Genomic DNA, 18,841 nt, shown 5'->3' on the forward strand with positions numbered 1-18,841 from the left:
CAGTGCTCAGTGATGTGGTGAGGGCATCCAAGATGAGCTGCACTGTGGCTTGTCCACGATGAGGCAACATTGCCAATGCATTGCTGAAACAGCAGCTAGCATGGAGAGTGAAATAATTTTAAGTGCCTAGGTCCTCTAAGCTGCAACAGGCACCATTGTCTTTTAGGAGGAAACCTCCCTTCTGCTTTGGAGAGCCTTATGTTGACATTACAGAAGGTGAAAGATGACAGTTTACCGATTAGTTACAGAATAGAGCGCGCATTCAGCCACCCGATGACAAGACGCTGCTGCGAACCACCTCTGGCCATCAACATGCCTGATCTTCTTCACACAGCCATGCCTCCTTCCTCCTCCACACCCTCGGCCAGGAGAGCAAGAAGCGGAGGAGCGCAGGTCCCAGTGGCAGCCTGGGGACTTTGCGGGGGGCCCGGTGAGCGCTCCATGGTGGAGGAGACAGACGGGCGCAGCACAGGACGGGCGCAGCACAGGACAGGCCCAGCACTCCATTCTGCAGCCGGGTCCACCACCCTGTCTGGCTTCATACCTCACTACGAACCTGCTTGGGTTCGCCAGTGAACCAGCCTGGCTTTAGCCCACAGGGAAAGCGTGTTCAGGGGGACGGGGCTCAGCCTCGCCATGAGGGGGGCAGCCCTGGGGCCACGGTCGCGGCCTTCGATCGGGTCGCCGGCGCCCGGCCTCAAACGGCGGCCGAGACGGGAGAACCCTCAACCCGGGGGTCTGGCTCTTCAGCCCATGACCCCTCGCCGTGCCTGTCCCCGACACCGCCACGCCGCCCGTGTCACCGCGCCTATGTGACCGCAGCGGGGGCGGGGTGGGCGGCCTCCCTGGGAGGACCGGAGGTGGCTGCGGGCGCCGCTCTGTCCCCTCTCTCCCGGCGCTCTGTGGTTTAAGATGGCGGCGGGGGCTGAGGGGGCGAGTCCGTGAGTCCCAGGCCGGAGCGCCGCGGGGGCCGGCGGGGGCGGCGAGGCGGGCGGGAGCCGCCGGGCCGCGCCGGGGGGAGGAGCGGGGAGGCCGCCTGCCGGGCCGGGGAGCGGCGGCGGCGGCATGTGAGCGCGGGCCGCGGCCGGCAGCGCGGCGATGGGGCAGCAGGTGGGCCGCGTCGGGGAGCCGGGCGCCGGGCTCCAGCCGCCGCCTCAGCACCAGCAGCAGCCGCGGGGACTGCGAGGAAGCAGCGCGGCCAGGCCGGCGGGCCGCCGGCGGGAGGCGGTCGGGCGCACCGCCGAGGGAGGCTTCAATATCTTCACCCAGCACGGTGAGGGGCCGGGCCGGGCCGGGCCGGGGGGGCGAACCGGGGCTGGGGCCCGCCTGCGCTCGCCCCCCACCAGAGAATCGGGTGGGGGGCTCGGAACGAGATCGCCCTTCCTTCCCCTCCCTCTTTTGTTGTTGTTGGTTTAAATGGGGGAGGGGAGAGTTGTTGCCGGGGTGAGGAGAGGCGCCTCTTGCAGGCGGACAGAGCGGGGCAGCCCCTGCCACGTCCCGGGGGATGCTCGCCTCGGCCCGGCCCGGCCCGGCGCCTGGCGACGAGATCGGGGCAGGAGAAACTTCCCCCGGAGCTGGGGGGAAGGGACTGCCCGCCATGCACAGCAGGACCGAGGTGGCACCACCGGGAATCAAAACTTGCAGTGCTTGGTAGCTGTCACTGCGTCGGTTCCTAGCTATGGTTTTGTTTACAAAGGTAAACGTTACATGTGTTTTGTCTTTCTGTTTACTGAGGCGCTTATAATTTGCTCTTCTAGATCTATAAGTCTCTGTTGCTATAGAGCTCCTGACAGAGCAAGCGATCTTGTTTTGACTGGGGTGTTATAGCTGCCATCTGATTCTCAGTTGAAGTTTTTGCCTGTCCGCTTCTATTCTTATTGCTGTAAACTGATACCGGAAATATTTAATGCAACATGAATACGGTCTGTAATCTCTCTTAGGAGGAGCCCACAACTTCAAATCCCCCTTTGTAACTACGTTTGGTGTTTTTTTATTTATTATATCTGTTTGGCAACATCTTAATATAATGCGCAAGTTTTGGAAGGCATGATCAATTGAAATGTCTGCCTTGACAAACATGTTGAGAATAGATGTGTGGATGCATCTCTAATCCTAAATAACTGACTCTGCTATGGAGAGCTTGGCTGGTTTGACTTTTGGTGAAGAGAGGTGTGAGTGTTTATAGAGCAAGGCTGCTTCTGACAATACATATTTTCTTTTGCTCAATAGAATGAGCATAGGCAAAAAGATTAAGGAACATGCAACCAGCAGTCTAAATGTAAATATCATCTGCTGTGACTGCTGACACATAAGTATCTATCAAAACAAGAGCGCAGCACTAAATCTGGTTTTTAAAATCTCAGTGTTGTCACAGCTTTTGAGGTCAGGGAGCAGTATCAACTTTAAAACCAAAACAGAACTCTGTGCTTGCTGGAACGCCTGACCCGCTATTACCACAATTAAAACTAAGGATTACTATTTTATTGCATCTTTCAGCTGTAATACCATCAACTTAATGTTTTACTCTGTCGTCTTTGTAGTTTTGTACTTCAAAAGGCACTTTGGCAGAAACATTACTATAAAATAGACTAATACTGTAAATTCACAATGTTAGGAGCTGATCTTGGAGGTTATGCACGTACCCTGCTTCTTTCAGTATGCTGAGGTCTACGTCTTGAGCAGCAGAGCAAAATTGCTGTATAGACTGCAAAGTGTGACTTAGCAGGCAAGAGCACTCCCGGTAATGACCGTCTTTCAGTGTTTTGGTACCAAGTTGACTGGTTCTTGCTCTTACAAGGCTAGGATGGAAAGGACATTTGTGGGAAGTACAGTACACCACGTGAAGACATGTAGTTCCTTCAGAATAACACAGTTGAGACTGACTCAAGCACATCTTTTCATTATTGCTGCATGTTTTAGTAGTAATTTAGTTCAGCATCCTGAACAAATCCTTCCAGCTCATCTCTCCACCATACTAAATTTTAAAGGTAGAAGGTAGGGAGAATTATCTACATGTAATGGCAGGGAAATTGAGAGAAAAAACTTTCTTAAGCATGCACGCACACACACGCAGACAAATTATGTGCTCTGCCAGCCCTTCTGCTCTAGACCTAGAAACAAGAACGAACCGGGAAAGTCAGCATGCTCTGAATAAAACTGTTCAGTGGCATATAAAAAGAACAGTCCTCTGTGATAACAGCAATTGTATCTTTAAAATAATGACTATTTTTGTTGCTTAGGTTATCTGCTTCAGCGGTAAGGTAATGAATATCATTTTACTTAGGTCTTTGTTACTTCTGTTATTTTATTTGCAGACTGTAAAGGAAGATGTGTCTGTTGAAAATAAGATACAGCTTTTTATTCTTTTAGATTATGTAAAAGGGGTGGGGTTTTTTGGCAATCCAGTTTTTGAGAGTTTCAGGGCAGGCTTCAAGCTCCCATCCCGTCTTGGTGAAAACCTCAGCTGTGTAGATTGTTCCCTGCGTCTATGCACATTTTCCTAGAAATCAGTGAACAACTATTAATAGTCTATAGCAAATGCTAGTCAAAGTTGTGTACCTATTTAAATACTTGTCTTGGGTAATAAGCAAAGGTTTTTGTCATGTTCCAGAATCTGGACTTCACTTGCTTTCTCAGAGAAATTGCGTTCTTGTGATCCTGACTCCCCTTATCTGAGGGAATATTTTTTCCCTCTGAACTTCTATTCTTATTTTTCATTTACTGGCCTTGTTCTCCGTGTTTACTTAACCTGGCTTTCTGCTAGCTTTCTTTAAGTGCTATGCTTCTTTTGCTGAGATGCTGTGATTGCTGGCAATACTACTTGATCCACATGCCTCTTTTCTAGTCATTTCTTTCTGAACCTGATCCTTCCATCCTATCTCTGGGATGTGTATTCACAGTATATGAAAAGTGATGGAAAGAGCACAGGATTATGGGCTAGCACTCTTGGACCACTGACTAAACCTGCCAGTCTAAGGATGAGCCTGGATTATCTGCCTTCCTTCATGCATTCATTGATGTGAGAAAGACAGCCTTGTGACTGGTGCTAGACCCTTTATGAGTATAAATCTCTTCCTCAGCTCATGTTGTCAGATATCATATCTAATGTGCCAGGAGTGACGTGAACCTTTCTAAGTACTCTCGCCAAAGTTCATTTTGAGGGTGTCCTGTTTCTGGGGTTGCTTCTTATGGATTGTTTATGAAAAGGATGGAATTAAACAACGTTTCCAGCCTCAGACCCATTTTGCTATAGGATTTTGAAGAACAGGTTTTGTCAAATCAATAAAGTGTAAAATCTCTTATGCCAGGCTACCAAAACTGAGAGAAGAGCATTTTTACGCAACTAACTTGAAGTGTAGTTACCCCTGAAAAATCAAGAGATTGAGTTGAACTAGTTTGTCCCAAGAGTGTGTGCTGTGTTACAGTCGTGTAGGAGAAGCACTACAGGTATACAGGCACTACCTACTTCAGAATGTATTTTTGGAAGAAGCAAGGAATTTGGAGATGTTTTCTGATTTATGGAAAGAACAGGGAAATCTGCATTGTGGCATCCCGCTATTCTATCATGAGAACAGACACCTAGGCTCCCGCAGGCCTCAGGTCATCGTAGTATTGAATTCTTTGAGCACTGCTGTATAGTTGGGCAGAAAAGTCCTAAGCAAGCTGATAGACTGATGTGATTTGTTAGCCGTGGAGCAGAGTTCTCCAGGATGCAAAAGATAGTTCTGGATTTTGCAGCCTTTTGCAATTAGCCCTTCAAAGTGCCCCGTCACGAGCATTCCTAGCATGTAATCTGTGACTTATAAAAGTAAGCAATGGATCATCAAGCATGTCGGTTGCTAGTAATGTACTAGAAAGGAAGAGCGTAAACAGAAGGATTATTCAAACACCGGTGTTTCCATGTACGCTGCATCAGAATTAACTAGTACCACAGGGACAACAACTCAAGAGGGAGAAGCCGCTGTGAACACTAGTTATTGATCAAATTCTTACAGTTCAGTGCAACCAGAAAAGATAAGCGGTACTTGGTGCCATTACAGGATGAGCTTGCTTTCCCTTACAAAGAAGGAACAGGGGAGAGAACAGGGAAGTAGGTTATCTTCTTATCCTTTCAGTAGTTTGAGGGAAAGGGGTACAACTGATGACAACCAACAACTTCCAAGTTGCATGGGCTCTACTCGGCTCCTCGTATGACCTTCGAACAGTGACATGCTGTAATTTTTTCTGAAGAGCGGTGATAACTGCCTTCCGTACCCAGATATTCTTTGGAATGGCGTTAGCATGCTTTTCATCTCCGAAAAGACTTGCTGAGTGTTGTAGAAAACATACCGCAGGAAAAGCAGATTATTTAAATCCTGGCTAGGAAGCCCTTGCAATACCTGTTTGCAATACCGCTACAGTTGCCTTGGTGATATATTTTGGGGTAGCGGAAGGCTCTGCCACACTTGAGCTTTTGATCCAGCAGGCGCAGGACATTTGTTCCCTGTTTTGTTTTCTAGAGGAGGAGTTTAACAACCTTTTACTATGTGCATCAAGGTCAGGCAAGATAAGCCTATACTTTTAAAAATAAAATTATCATTAAAGCTCCCCTAAGGCAGTTGGAGTGCTATGCCACGTGATAAAAACATTCTAAAACAGGAAGAAGCATAAATAACACTATCCCTTTGAAATTCAGTGAAACTGAAGGGCTGGATGCAGGAAAATGGAAAGAAGGAGAGAAAATAGGGTCAGTTTAACAACTGCACTTTGTGGGCCGCCTAAAATGTTCTTTATTTTTCATCCCAGTGAAATGCAGCTAGCTCAGGCCAGAGCTACTTGCCCGCAGACTTTCCTGTCAGTAAATGCTCTGTGCAGATGGAATATAATCACTGTATTCAGTGCCTGACTCTTTGTGCTGTTAATCAGAAATCTTGTGGGACCATAATGTATAAATAACTCTTAACTAATTGTTTGGGGAATAAAGGATAGTTTCAGTTAAGTGTCTAGAGGAACATCTCCCGTAGAACATAAAATTATAGGTGTGTTCTCTATCGCATCATTTTCCATGATGTCTAAATTATTCCTGCAGATTTGGTTGCACTCAGTACTCATTTTCATACCTTGTCTTAAGTTAGGATTTTTGCATGCTGTATTTCTCAAGTGAGGACTCTACCAACTTGATGGAAGGGACAATATAACCGAGACTACTGATCTATTGTAATTCCTGGCGTATGTATATTTCCTATATACTTTTCACATAAACAGGGGAACATAGTTCTGACTAACATCTTTTGAAGTAACTTCATTTCAGTCTTACCTTCTCCAGACTAACTTAAAAATCAAATCTCAAAGCCCCAACAGATCTCTGATTTCTCAGTTCTCCACATGTAGCAGATGGTGTGGTACAAGTTGTTCTAGCAATATTTCACAAACTTGCTATTGCTTGCAAGTGCAGTGTTTTGTAAAAAAAAATTTTTGGGTTTTTTTTTGGAAATAGGGACATGGCCAAGTGAACAAATCAGTGGAAAGTGAACGTGTAAGCTATTGGACACAAAAGCAAATTGTCACAAGTGGTTTAAATAATCTTTTTTAATCTAGCAGGACTGATGGCTCACATAATTATAGTTGGAAGATAGTTGGACAATCTCCTAGAGATGCTGTAGCAGGGTTGGCTTCAGGAATATTTTATGGCTGGTACTAATTACAGATTCTGGGACAGTAGGCTTGAAATCATGTTTTCACTGGTGCTCAGGAGAAGTGACCTGTTCTGTGACCCACCCACTTCAGCATATGTCATTTTTGTTCTTAAAGCAGGCCAGACCTTGCTGAAGGCAAATCATACTTTTTAGATATTTGTTTTATAGATAAAGCTAGATTGTTAGTGTGATTTTTTTCTAGCCCATTTCTCTTAGTTGTCACAACTTAATGTTTCCAGTATACTTGTTATCCATAAACTGTCTTCTGAATACTGCTGACAGCTGAGTAGTTCACACTCACAAGAAACTCTCTTAAAATCCAACTAATATAAAACAAGAAACAGCAGTTTATACTTATTCCAGTAGGGATGCGTGTGAAAGTTATTACAAGTAACACAGTTAGGTTTTGTTTAGTGACTTGCCAAGTTCATTTTCACCTTGTTCTATTTCAAAAAGCCAAGGACGGTTGATCACAGACTAAAGCCTCTCCTACACTATAACTGTTTCAGAATCTGATATCCTAAATCACTGCTTGCCAAATGGTTAGTAGTTCTTTCAACAGTCCGTAACTATGAATGATGCAAAATTTGGTAGCAGTAGTGCAAATGGCCCCTTGACTGGCTTTGCAGGTGAATCTGAAAAGCAGGCATACAGGTTCCTTCTTAACAGCATTCAGAAGAGTATTTACTGGTAAAGAAATATTTCTCACTGTTGTTTGGACCACCAGCAGTCTCTGTTTCCCTCAACGCAGCAGGAGAGAAACAAAAGCTTGCCCTGAGTGGAGTAACGCAGTTGACTTGTTGGGTCCAAAGTAATGGTTCTCTCACCATTACTGCATCATCCCTGACATTTCTCTGGTTTTGTGGTTATGAAATACTTTATTTAAAGGCTGATCTTGGTGTTATCCGTGGAGGTTATTCTTTCTAGAATAAGCGACTGTTACAAAACCATTGAGGCTTCCTGTTGGTAACACTGTAAACCACAACAACAAAGCTTAGTTATATTACCCATATCTGCTCAGGAAGTTTCGTGCGCTTTGCGGGCTTGCTATAAAGACATGCACATCTCCCATTACGATTGCTTATCTGCAACTGTGTATAAATTAACTTTTTAATAGGTGGCTTTCAGTATCAGCTAAATCAGCACAGGAATTTCAAAAAACAGTCCAAAAATAACTTTGACTCTTTTGAGGGGGAGACAAAGATGCACAGAAATACTTCACTAAGAATTGAATTGGTTTTATTTCGATCTTTTAGTGTTCTTTAAAGGCCATTTAAATGTATGTTGTTTAAGACTGAACTCATTCAAGAAATGCCTTTCCTCTTCTCCTGTCCTTCTCTCCCAAACATTGTCCTTAGGATCTTAATCTTACTATGATACTTCCATTAAAAATAATTACATATGTTAATAAACTTGGAGCTTCACTTACGTTGATTTGAAAATATTCTATGACAATAGCAAGGTGAGAACTTCGACTATAATTATGTAAGAAACATATCTCTTCAATGAAGGAAAACTCATTTTGTATAGGACAGTTCTGCATCCCCTCATCCCGTAATTTGATAATACTGGTTTGGATTTGGGGCTCTTTCCTGGTTTGTTTGGTGTTTTGTTGGGTTTGTTGTTATTTAATACTAAAGTGAACCAGAAGTAGCTGCTTCTTGTTACAAGCTATATATGGCAAAGGCATAGGAACCTTCTCCTGCTGCTGTTGGGGTGAATTAGGAATCAAGTTAGAGGATAGGAGGAAGAGAACATTCTGGATTTGTCACCCTGTGCACCTCCCAGTCTATTTCTCCTTCTTTTCTCCTACAATAATCCCAACAACAAAGCATCAGGCGTGTCTCTGCTGTTCCTATTTGTCGTCATCTCAACTAGGATATGAAGGATGAACAGTTATGAAGAAGAGTATCTCCAGAAAGACAGATAATGCTGGAGAGGAAAGAATGGGAATAAGGAAAGACTGGGAAAAGAGAAAAGGGTAAAAGCTGATCTTGCAGCTTCTCCTTAATAGTGAATTTTGGTAGACTGGAGATTGTATTTTAAAACATTATGTCTGAAGCTGAACAGTCAAAATACCATCTTGGGTGTATTTAATAATTGTTGAATGAGACAGGTGGGCCTTCTAAATTGATCTGTGATAAGTTAGAAGTGGATTACAGACTGATGTCCCTGTAGTGGGCAGCATACTGGTTGGGGGGTTTCCCTCCATAGAATAGACTAGACTGTTTTAGTTGAAAGGGACCTACAATGATCATCTAGTCCAACAGCCTGACCAATTCAGGGCTGACATGGCTGATGACTGAGATCAGGAACAACAAGATGAGAGTTCCAAGCTCCTGGAACACAACCAAATGTTAACTTGCAGGACTGTTTGTTTTGGGAAAGAAAAACCCACCAAAATCTCCTCCTCTTGTTCCCTTCTCGCCAGAGGTAGAATCAAGTACACTTGAAGAGTTAACACGTATACACTCTGTAGAGTTCATATGTGGGATTTACAGTGAATTGGCATAAGATACCAATAATCACTTTCGTTGCAGGTCGAGTGTGCTCAGCACCATGGCTAATTTTGAAACAGGTGTCAGGCTTGCTTCTGGTTGAAAGAAATTATATTAATATTTGCTATTACGGTGGTAGTATGTAGCATAGGCCATGAAGTGTTCCTGTTTTTTCAGATTCTGTGTTCAATTAGACCCATAATTTTTGGAGAAGTTGACTGTAGAGAGTACTGTGCCTGTACAGTATGCACACCAAAACATACAGGAATTGCAAAGTGAAGAAACACTTCCTCATCACAAATCTGTGTACACTCGGACGTGGCCTAGCCTAGAACTTGTTTAAATATTGTCATATCCGAGTAGATTAGTATTACTTCCTACATTTACCCTAAACATTGGGGGTCCGAAAGGTGTTTACAGAGCGCGGGTTTGTTTTCTAGACAAAAAAGGAAAATGTTTATACTTTTTAATTTTGTAGCCCGTGGATTGTGAAGATAACCCTTCAAACCCAAGCTGGAGTGTAAATTAATATAATGAGGCCTTTCTTAGCTTACAGGGTCAACTCAGTTTCTCAAGATTATTTCAAAGGCTTTGCTGCTTAGGGTTCATTTTCCTTACCAGCAGTGTCATGGAGTTAACAAGACTGTTCAGTTTTACTGCTGCTATTCAGAAACCTGTGGGAGGCTGTGCAACTGATGAGAATATCAATTTTGTGCTGCTACTTAGAAAAGCCAAGAGCAGAAGTAGAGACAAGATAGAGCTATACTGGTACTTCTGAAGTGTACTTAATAGAAAAAAAACTGGATTAGCCTTGAAGGGATTTCAAAAGAAATAATTTTTACAGTGTTATTTCCGATCCAGCACTCTAATATGTCAGAACTTGCCAATTAATGAAACTATGCTGACTGTTTAGCAGTAAAAGAAGTCTGTTTATGTAAGCGTTTTTAAAATTTTTACAAGTTATGTCATCTAGGAAGAGTGAAACGGACTGAATCTGAATAACCTTGAAGATCTTTTGAAACGGTTAGTGGTATAGCTTCCTTCCTCCATTAAGTCACTGGGCGCAGCAGAACTCAAGCTTATACTGGCCTGAGCTGGATTGCATAAGCATGGACTTACCGCTTGCGTTTGATGCAGTTTTTTCTTAGAATACAGGTTTTAATTGTAAAGCTCTACTTCAGTACAAGTGAAAGAGAAACAGCGTCCTTTGTCTGAGAGCCGATTTGTGTTTCCTTTTCTCCTATAAATTAAGTTTTTTCATCTTTTCATCTATAAACCATCAAAGAAAAAAAATTCAGTCTAATAGTTGGCAGCGCTTGGGCTCAGATTTAAGATACTAAAGTTAAAATAGCAAGTTCTTCAAACTTGAATGTTAAATTGCTGAATGTCCTACATGTGCTCTTTATAATATTGTTGATATTAATAGAGTCAAGTCTTGGTAAAGTTACTCTTAAAATGGCACCTTGATCAAAGCATAAAGGCTGTGGTATAGGCAAGCCCTTGAACAGATGCTCCAGAAGTTGTTTGTTTGATCACTTTGTGGTGATACCACTCATTTCTGGTTTGTTTTCAAACCTGCTTTTTTATTGACAGAATTGGCATCAAGTAAGCCACGGTGAGCTTTATCATTTGTGGCAGTAACATATATAAATAGTGAGAGCGACCTCTCTGCAGGCCCTGCAGAATTATTCTGCTTTCTCCTGGCTAGGTAGATGAGTGGGGTTTTGGTAGGTTTTCTCTTTTTTTGAGGCCAAAAGATGTGTACAGCTTGGGGAGGGATGAACAGTGCTTTTGTAATTGATACCAGTGTGAAACCTGTGCTCTGGTCCAATTACCCAGTGAAGCACAGCAATATACTTTTCCACTAATCATAAATTGTATGCTTGTTATTCAGGATGATGTTTGTTGGTTTTACTTAATTTTGATTTATGGCTTTTTTTGTTATTATTTAAATACCAAGAGTTAACAGAGAAACCAGAGGTACTTGATTAGATTAAAAAGGCTTTGTGTACAGAAGATCCTTAGAATAAATCGGAAAATGGAATATAGTGTTTTGTGGTGCTAGTATTTTAAGTTATATTTAGGTTTTTTCTTCAGGATCTTAAAAAACTGGGTATTAAGGTTTGCAATGTAGCTGTGAGGAAGGAGCTGATTTTTCATGGTAAAAGAAACTGAGATTTATTTTTTTGAGTAAACTAATACATTTGAGTCTGGTATAAACTACAGAAGAACAACTAGCCCACTTTTCATACTTTTTTTTCCTTCCAGAGGTACACTAGGTGGCTCAGGATTGATGTGCAAAATCAGTAGATGCATAAATGAAGATTTGTGTAGCCTGCCACGGCTATCCTGTGAAAGAGAAGTCTAGCAGGTTAAATTCTTGCTTTTGTCATAACAGTACTAAATCTGTTTTGTCATAAATTTTTTTCATTTTCTGTTTTTAGGTCATCATAATTAAATATATTTAACTTCTTTAGGGGAAAAATGTTTAAAGAGAGCATTGCCCTCTAAATCAGTCATTTAATTGTGTGGTAATTCCTGCAATTTAGAAGTACAGATATTCTTTGAGAAGTTGAAATAGGCCAGAGGCTTAAGTCTGTCAGAGCTAAGCTTGTCTGTTGTCTTGTACAGAGCTTCTAATTCTTATTTTGATGTAAGTCTGCATAGCTTCCATCTATTTTTTGTCAAATGGTTAAGCTAAATTTGAATAAGACACTTTGTATGTGTCTTTCCATCAACACACAGGCTTGCACCATGAACAGTAGAGGTGCAATGACTTTTTGTGTGTGTGCTTTGTTAGCATTTCTGCTAAATAAAATGTTTTTCTCATTTTAGGGGAAGGTGAAAAAGCATATAACTGCTTCTAGGTGCAGCGTAACTCCAGAATAATGCTCAGCTGGCTTCTAAGTACCTGCTCAGCCACAGGCAGATGGACTTAGCCCTGCTATTATACTCACTTGTGTTGTTGGCTATGGAAACTAGCATGCCTTAAGGCAGCATAATTATAAGATGTTTAGACTCAGGTGAGCTTTGGTAGTTTTCTTGCATTACACATAGGGGAATGGTATCCCCAGGTGCTGAATATTAGCATGTTTTCTGTTGTGCATCATCTGTTACAGAGCTACACTGCAGCTGATATGCATGAGCCATTGCCAGTAAGCATTTTGTTCCTGAACAGGAACAGCATTTGACTATGAGGAACCTCTTGTAGAGCCTTTCTGCTTGCTTTTGCTTTCCCCTCTCCACCCAGAGTTCACCTTGTTATGTTCGAGCAGGGAAGCAGGCTTTGAAACACGCACCGCATTGTCAGCGGGGAGCAGGTGAGTCTGAAGGAGCACAGCCTTATGCTGGGCAGAACTCCCACGTTAGCTGAGGAGCCTGGGCAGCACACAGGAGGCTGTGTGAATTTTGAAGAAGATAAAAGGATCAATTGCAGCTGCTTATGGAGAACATGATTATCCAGCCTACCACGAGAGGGTGCTACAATGCTTTGACATAATTTGTCCATTGCTACAAGGTTTTTCTGTTAAGTAGAGGGTTTTTTCCCCCCATCATCACTGTGTTACAATTAAGAGTGTTTTAAGTAACTTTTGGTTTATGAAAGCAGGCAATATCCAATTATCAAAAGGCAGATGTAACTATCTTAAAATTTAAGGGAATTCCTGTTCATTTTGCTTTAAGAGCCAAACTGCTTCCTTTTTAGTTGTTTCGTTTCTGTTGGGCTTTATCCTAGATAACTTCATCTGCCGGTAAGAGAAGTTTTCCAGCTTGTTTATGTGTAAGTATGCAGGCAACATGAGCATGAAAAGACATTAAATCTGATACTTCTGGCTAGGTAATCTGAGCCCTCAAATTAAGAGTTAGTTCTCATTGCTTCTGTGCAGTTCTCATCTGTAAAACGGCAATAATGCTTGCTTGTTTTATGGAGATGCTTAGACTTAACTTTTGCATAAACACAGAAAAGCTGTCTGCAGGCTAAATGCTCAGTGATGCACTCTTGTCTCATCCTGTAGGCTGTTAGACAAACATGTGTTTGTTGTGGTTCTAGCCTGTATTTTCAAAATACTCGTGGCATGATAATAGGTCTGAAAGAAGATTAGTGTTTGTGTTAATTGTTTGACTTGCCTTGAAATGGAAGCTCAAAGCACCGTGCTTTGCTGAATGTTATCTGTCAAACGTCCATAAAGAGGCTGAAGCTACAGTGAATTAGCAACAGATAGAGAACTTCAGTATACTGTCTTTGGTTGTTTAACAGTAGAGCAATACAAGCAAAAGAGTGAATTGCAGTGAGCATTCATGCAGTTGGGTTATTGGCTGGCAGACAAGATCTCTGCAAAGAGGTCTCAAACCTGGTGTTTAGGGCTTAGGTATGTAATTACAAAAAAATAAGATCACCTCACACCGCTGTGGTGTTCATCATTGACTGCTCAGCTGTGGAGTAGTTGTTAACACTAAATTGGGATGAATTTGTGTTTTTCCTAAAAGTCACTTATTCCCTTTAATACTAGTCAGCAAAAGGCCACATTGAAAGAAACACTGTAATCAGTCCTAAACCACACCACTAGAAATGAGATATGAAAATCTGTTTTAAATACAACCAAGACAGACTTTCTGTCTTACGTACTATCATGGAAAAGCAAAGGCATGACTTCTGGTATGGTGTAGCTGCCCTCTTTTCTCCCCTACATTTTCCTAATTTGTTATGAGGTTGTTTCCTACATTTTCCTAATTTGTTATAAGCCTATTTCAGGCTTTGGCATCCAGCTTTGTTACATCCACCCATCCATTATTTCCTCTTACAGAAAGATTAAAACACTCTTCATCACACAGTGACCTGCTATGCTCCACCCCCTGAGCCTACAGGGAGGTGGGCTTGTAACTTTTGAAACCATAAAAGCTATTATAGAAGCATCATCTTGGTTTGTTAATAGAGTAGCAGGCTTTAGTATATGGAATAAACCCCTCTGGTACAGCAGTGCTTCATATCACCAAACTGAAGGTTGCCCTTCCAGGGATTGCTCTTATGCTTTTAGAAATTAGGTAATGATCCTGTGTGTTGAGAACAAGTGTCATTCCATAATGAATACTGTGTGAAATGAGGTTGTCTGATGCTTAAAGGGAAACAGAATTGAATATCCAGGAACTGGTGCTGGCGACAAATTAGGAAGAACTGTTTCCTTTCCTATGAGTGTTTAGTATTCTTACTCAGCTGCCTGTATCTTTATCTGGAGCCATAGCTGTTCTGAAAATGAGAAAGGTGATGCACAGTGCCTTTTCTGTCTGACTCTCTTCTGTTCTTGGGGAAAGCTTTTTCCCAAATTCCTTGCCTTTGCTGACAAAGGATGTCAGCTCTAAAACCAGGAATACAGACATGCAGGAATTGAAGAAAATTGTTTCTCCCCATGAAGGTACCATCTTTGTTTAAATATAAAAAAAATTAGATACTGGCATGAGTAAAAATCCCTGTAGTAAGAAAACTATTTTCCGTAGTAGTATTTAGTCCATTCCCCCCCCCTCCGCCCCCCGATGCACACTGTTAGAGTAGTAAGTTTATAGAAGGAAGACAGTGTTTTATTGAACAGATAAGTGAGAGGCATGAGGACACAAGATGGTTTATGCAATAGGTCTCTTGCAGAACTACTAACACAGCACCCTTTCCACCGGATCGTACTTTCTTTTTCAAGTTTGACTGTAGAGGCTTTCTATTATACTTACTCCTATGACAGATTTTCTTCCTTTTTTGATGCTTGAACTTAAAGCTACTGGTTTTAATTCTACTTCATTAGTGCTAAGAAGTGTAGGAGTTTCTGTTTAGAGAATATCAGTAGTTGAGTCTTATTCATTTGACAGATACATACTGTAAGGATTTTGTAACAAAAGCTCTAAGTATCACACTTTAGGAAGGACGGATGATCATCACTGGTTTGAGTCTCACTCTGCCATAGCTTTCAGTCTAATATTTAGCAAACTACTTTGTTTCTTTGCTTTAGACCTTTTTCTGCATAGTACAAATTTTACCCTACTCTGTAGGACTGTCAAGAGAATAAAATATCAAAACTGTGAGGCACTCAGTATATCGAGTGCTACAAAAATATCCCCTGTAGTATCAAGTCATAATATTAGCATGCCCCAGCTGAGAGTGTTCTGTAGGCTGTGAATTTAATCCATGCAAGAATAAGCATTTACTGCTAGTGAAGGGTACAGCATGGTTAGCACTAGTGAGGGTAGTCACCCACAAAACAGGTACAAAACAGCCTCAGATCTGGTACGTAGTCTCTCTCTTAAATTACTAACAAAGTGTTTCAGCAAAAATTGTAGATCTTATTGTTTAGTTCTAGACAGTTGAGCAGGATAGATAGTTACCTACCAGAGGATTTGGAAATAAATCTTACAATAATTAATATCCTCATGGGAAAAATATCACTGTATGTTGTCACAAATCTGGAGAACAATTCAGCCTCCAGAGAGCAATTACCTAGATTTAGAAAGATTTCACTGTTTGGGGTGAGATACTCATGCTGCTGTTTCCTGACTGCCTCTTGTGTAAAAGAACAGGCACATCACATGTGTTCCCTCTCAACTTTGTATGTTAGCACTCCTGCAATTTTAAATCTGAAAAAAATACAACTGCGCATCTCAGGCCTGGTCTCCGGGGAGGAATGCCGAGCCCATTCAGCAGCGTGCCTCCGGAGACAGCTGCGCAGTTAGCGTTTGTGTCTGCCAGGGTCTGTGCTCTCCACAATGATCCCCACCCCAAAGCTCCAGACAAACACAGGAGATGAATCTCAACAGCTGCAGAAGGCTCAGTTTTTGAATCTTAATTAGGGTAAGGAGTTGTTTGAAGTGTTTCTTTTCATAAGTCTCTCGTGATGGTTATAAGAGCTACATATCCCCATTCAGGTTGTCAAGATAATGCTAACCTCTTCATAGAGGTGGAGTTCTCCTGGTGTGAGACTGTGTGAATGCCACATCCCTCTAAACAGATAATGCTCATATAGACCATAGTGCTTTTCTGTGCTCTACCAGTGTGCTCTCAGTTCTCCTTCCTCTTTTCCCCTGCCCAGGTTACAACTTTTTTTGCACACACTGATTTTTCCGGTTGTATTTTTTCCTTGAGAGTAGGCTACCACCCTTCTGTGATATACTGCTTTCATAACAGTGGCAAAGTGCCCAATAAAACTGGTCTAAGACCTCCACACCCAGACCTGAATATTTTTCCTCCCAGTTTAAAGGGACAACCTGCATTTTATGTATTTGTCTTAGATTACAGTAACCACTTTCATGTGTTAAGAACAAAGCCAAGACTGTCCATTTCGCCATAATTACGTTGTACCTGTCACTACATAGGAAGCCCTGCCCTTTCTTTAGAAGTTAAATCATTAGATTCCATATAGTGTAATTGGGTGAGTCATTCAGTTTCAGTCCTGCTGCTAGAGCATGCATCTATTGTGTCTAATGTAATTTCCCCTTAATGGGGCCAACAGTAGCAGCACCAGTAGTATGAAGTCCGTTATAAGTAATCTGTCTACAGTATTCACAATACATAATTTTCAAAAGATTCACCAGGGATTTTCAAAGTAAGAATCCTTGCATTAATTTTTTTCTAAGGTGGAGGGGGTTGTAAGTTGATCTAAAAAATAGCTAATCATGTAGTAAACTCTTAACAGGGATTCAAGCCAGCTATACCCTGTATCTGAATTACAGCATGATAAAGCTGAATTAATGAAAACTTGTCAGAAGAGAAGCTTGTCCCCACAACCACTGTGCTCCTTTACCAGTACTCGTTCTCATCTAGCTCTGTGGCAAGCCAGTCCAGGGAGCTAAACCAACAGAAAACTCTGAAGTGCTGGTTTGATTTCCTGATCCAGCTTGCTGCACATCAGACGAACGTGGGTGCGAGCATGCAGGAGGCAGCAGAGGAGGCAGCTGGGAGCTGGGGAAACCACCACCCATCTGGCAGCAGCCGCCTGCTGGGTTCACTTAGCCAGTCTGCACCCTCAAAACCTAAGCAAAATAGTTCAGTGGTTTTGTCTCTTATGCCTCGGGGAGGGCTATACACAGGCACTTCGCATTGTATGTCTTTAGCAACGCTACTATCTGAGACAAGTCCCTGAAATTTGTCCTTTTAGAATCTTTGAAATTCAGAAGTGAGTTAACTCAGATGCTTAAAGAGTCAAAGGCACTATTCTCGTCATAAGAGGTTACTTCCTCAGGTTTCTAAGAGTATGATCACTTCTTACCTGGTTTAAGGGTGGGGTTTTTTAACACATATTTTACTTAAGTGCTCATTGGGTTCTTGGCCTTAATGGCCTTTTACCATGCTACACATGTATGCCTTGAATGAAAAGCTGATTATAACCCAGTGCCCATGAGCAGCAGCTCTTCATTGCTGTCATTGAGTTGATGAGACTGACAGCTAGAGGAAAAGGCTGGCTGTCCTTCAAGCTGAACTAGGTGTGAACTTAAAGTTAGATAACCAAAGGGATTATTTGACCAATGTTTCTGCCAGAAGACTCTCAGTTCCATGAATAAATCTTTGAGTCTAGTTTCTCTAGTAATTAGGAATTAAGTTCTTACGCTGGTAATCTGCTGCTGCATTTTAATTAGACCCAATTCTCAAACTAACAGTCACATTTGACATTCCTAGTAAGAGAACATGCCAACCTAGATTAGTCAGTCCTTGTGAGGGGTGATTTTGCTTGGTGTATTTGATCATGACAATTTGATGTTTGCCATTACTCAGCTTTTCCAGCTTCAGAACCTGAGGTGTGACCCTGCAGGTTTTATTTACTGGTCTTTTTAGTGACATTTTTTTCCCCCCGTAGTCTATGCAGAATATTCTCCAGGCTCTCATCTTTTCTGTTTCAGTCTTCATCTTCATGGGTGCTTCACTTGGTCTTTGTGGGTGCTTTAGAGGTTTTCCTTTTTTTGAGGCACAGGCAATCTGCTGTTCATGATGAAGGCATGACCTTAAGAGGTGCTTGCCTCAGAGTCTCTGCTGATGTTTCATGCAGGAGCTTTAGCATCCTTGCTGGAGGGATGTAAGTGTGCTGGCTGCTTCCAGGTTTCTAAATTTCAGCTCTTAGTTCAGTTCTTCAGGGACTGACCATGCAGGCCTTATAAAAATTTAACATTGTTATGCTTGTATGGTTTATTTCAGATTGTAAGAGACTTAGATCTCAAAGCAATAATATGTGCATATAAGCATCTTTCCTTGCCTCACTTCCCTTGCTGTTTTTGACAGTTTTGGCATCTGCTCAGTTCTATAACCTATCCAGGAAGTTTTTACTCCTAAGCAGCCCATAGTGATATTGGCTTTAAGTGCTTAAAGTAGCTTGAATGCAATGGGAAGACTGTTTCTGGCAACGATGTAGATGAGCAGGAAACACGTCATTAATTCTAAAGAGCCTTCAGATAACTTTCAAATATTAATTAGCTTCTGGTTCTATAAAGTCCTTCTAAGCTGAAAGACCCATTTTAAACCTATGTGGTACAGCAGCTTTCAATCTGAAGTTAATTGTATCTGCTTCTGGGTGCTCCACTGCTTGCCCAATGGCAAGTGTTGAACTCTTTGCATGTCTTGTAGTTTACCTGTAGTTTTTCAAAGAAATTTGAGAACTAAGTAACATGTCACAACAGCATGGAATTCCGATAGAGAAATGCCCTAAA

General features: G+C 42.0%; 1 protein-coding gene across 2 annotated transcripts in view; it reads left to right on the forward strand.

The window, feature by feature from the left end:
* Nucleotides 1-1,030: 1,030 nt before the first annotated feature.
* Nucleotides 1,031-18,841, forward strand: part of ABL2 (ABL proto-oncogene 2, non-receptor tyrosine kinase) — a 45,451-nt gene continuing 27,640 nt past the window's right edge. For both annotated transcript variants that reach the window (XM_063343111.1, XM_063343112.1), the window contains exon 1: nt 1,031-1,273. In XM_063343111.1, coding sequence (XP_063199181.1) covers nt 1,099-1,273 — 175 coding nt within the window. In that variant the 5' untranslated portion in view covers nt 1,031-1,098. The remainder of the gene's footprint in view (nt 1,274-18,841) is intronic.

Source organism: Chroicocephalus ridibundus, chromosome 8 (assembly GCF_963924245.1).
Source record: "Chroicocephalus ridibundus chromosome 8, bChrRid1.1, whole genome shotgun sequence".
NCBI classification, from domain to species: Eukaryota; Metazoa; Chordata; class Aves; order Charadriiformes; family Laridae; genus Chroicocephalus; species Chroicocephalus ridibundus.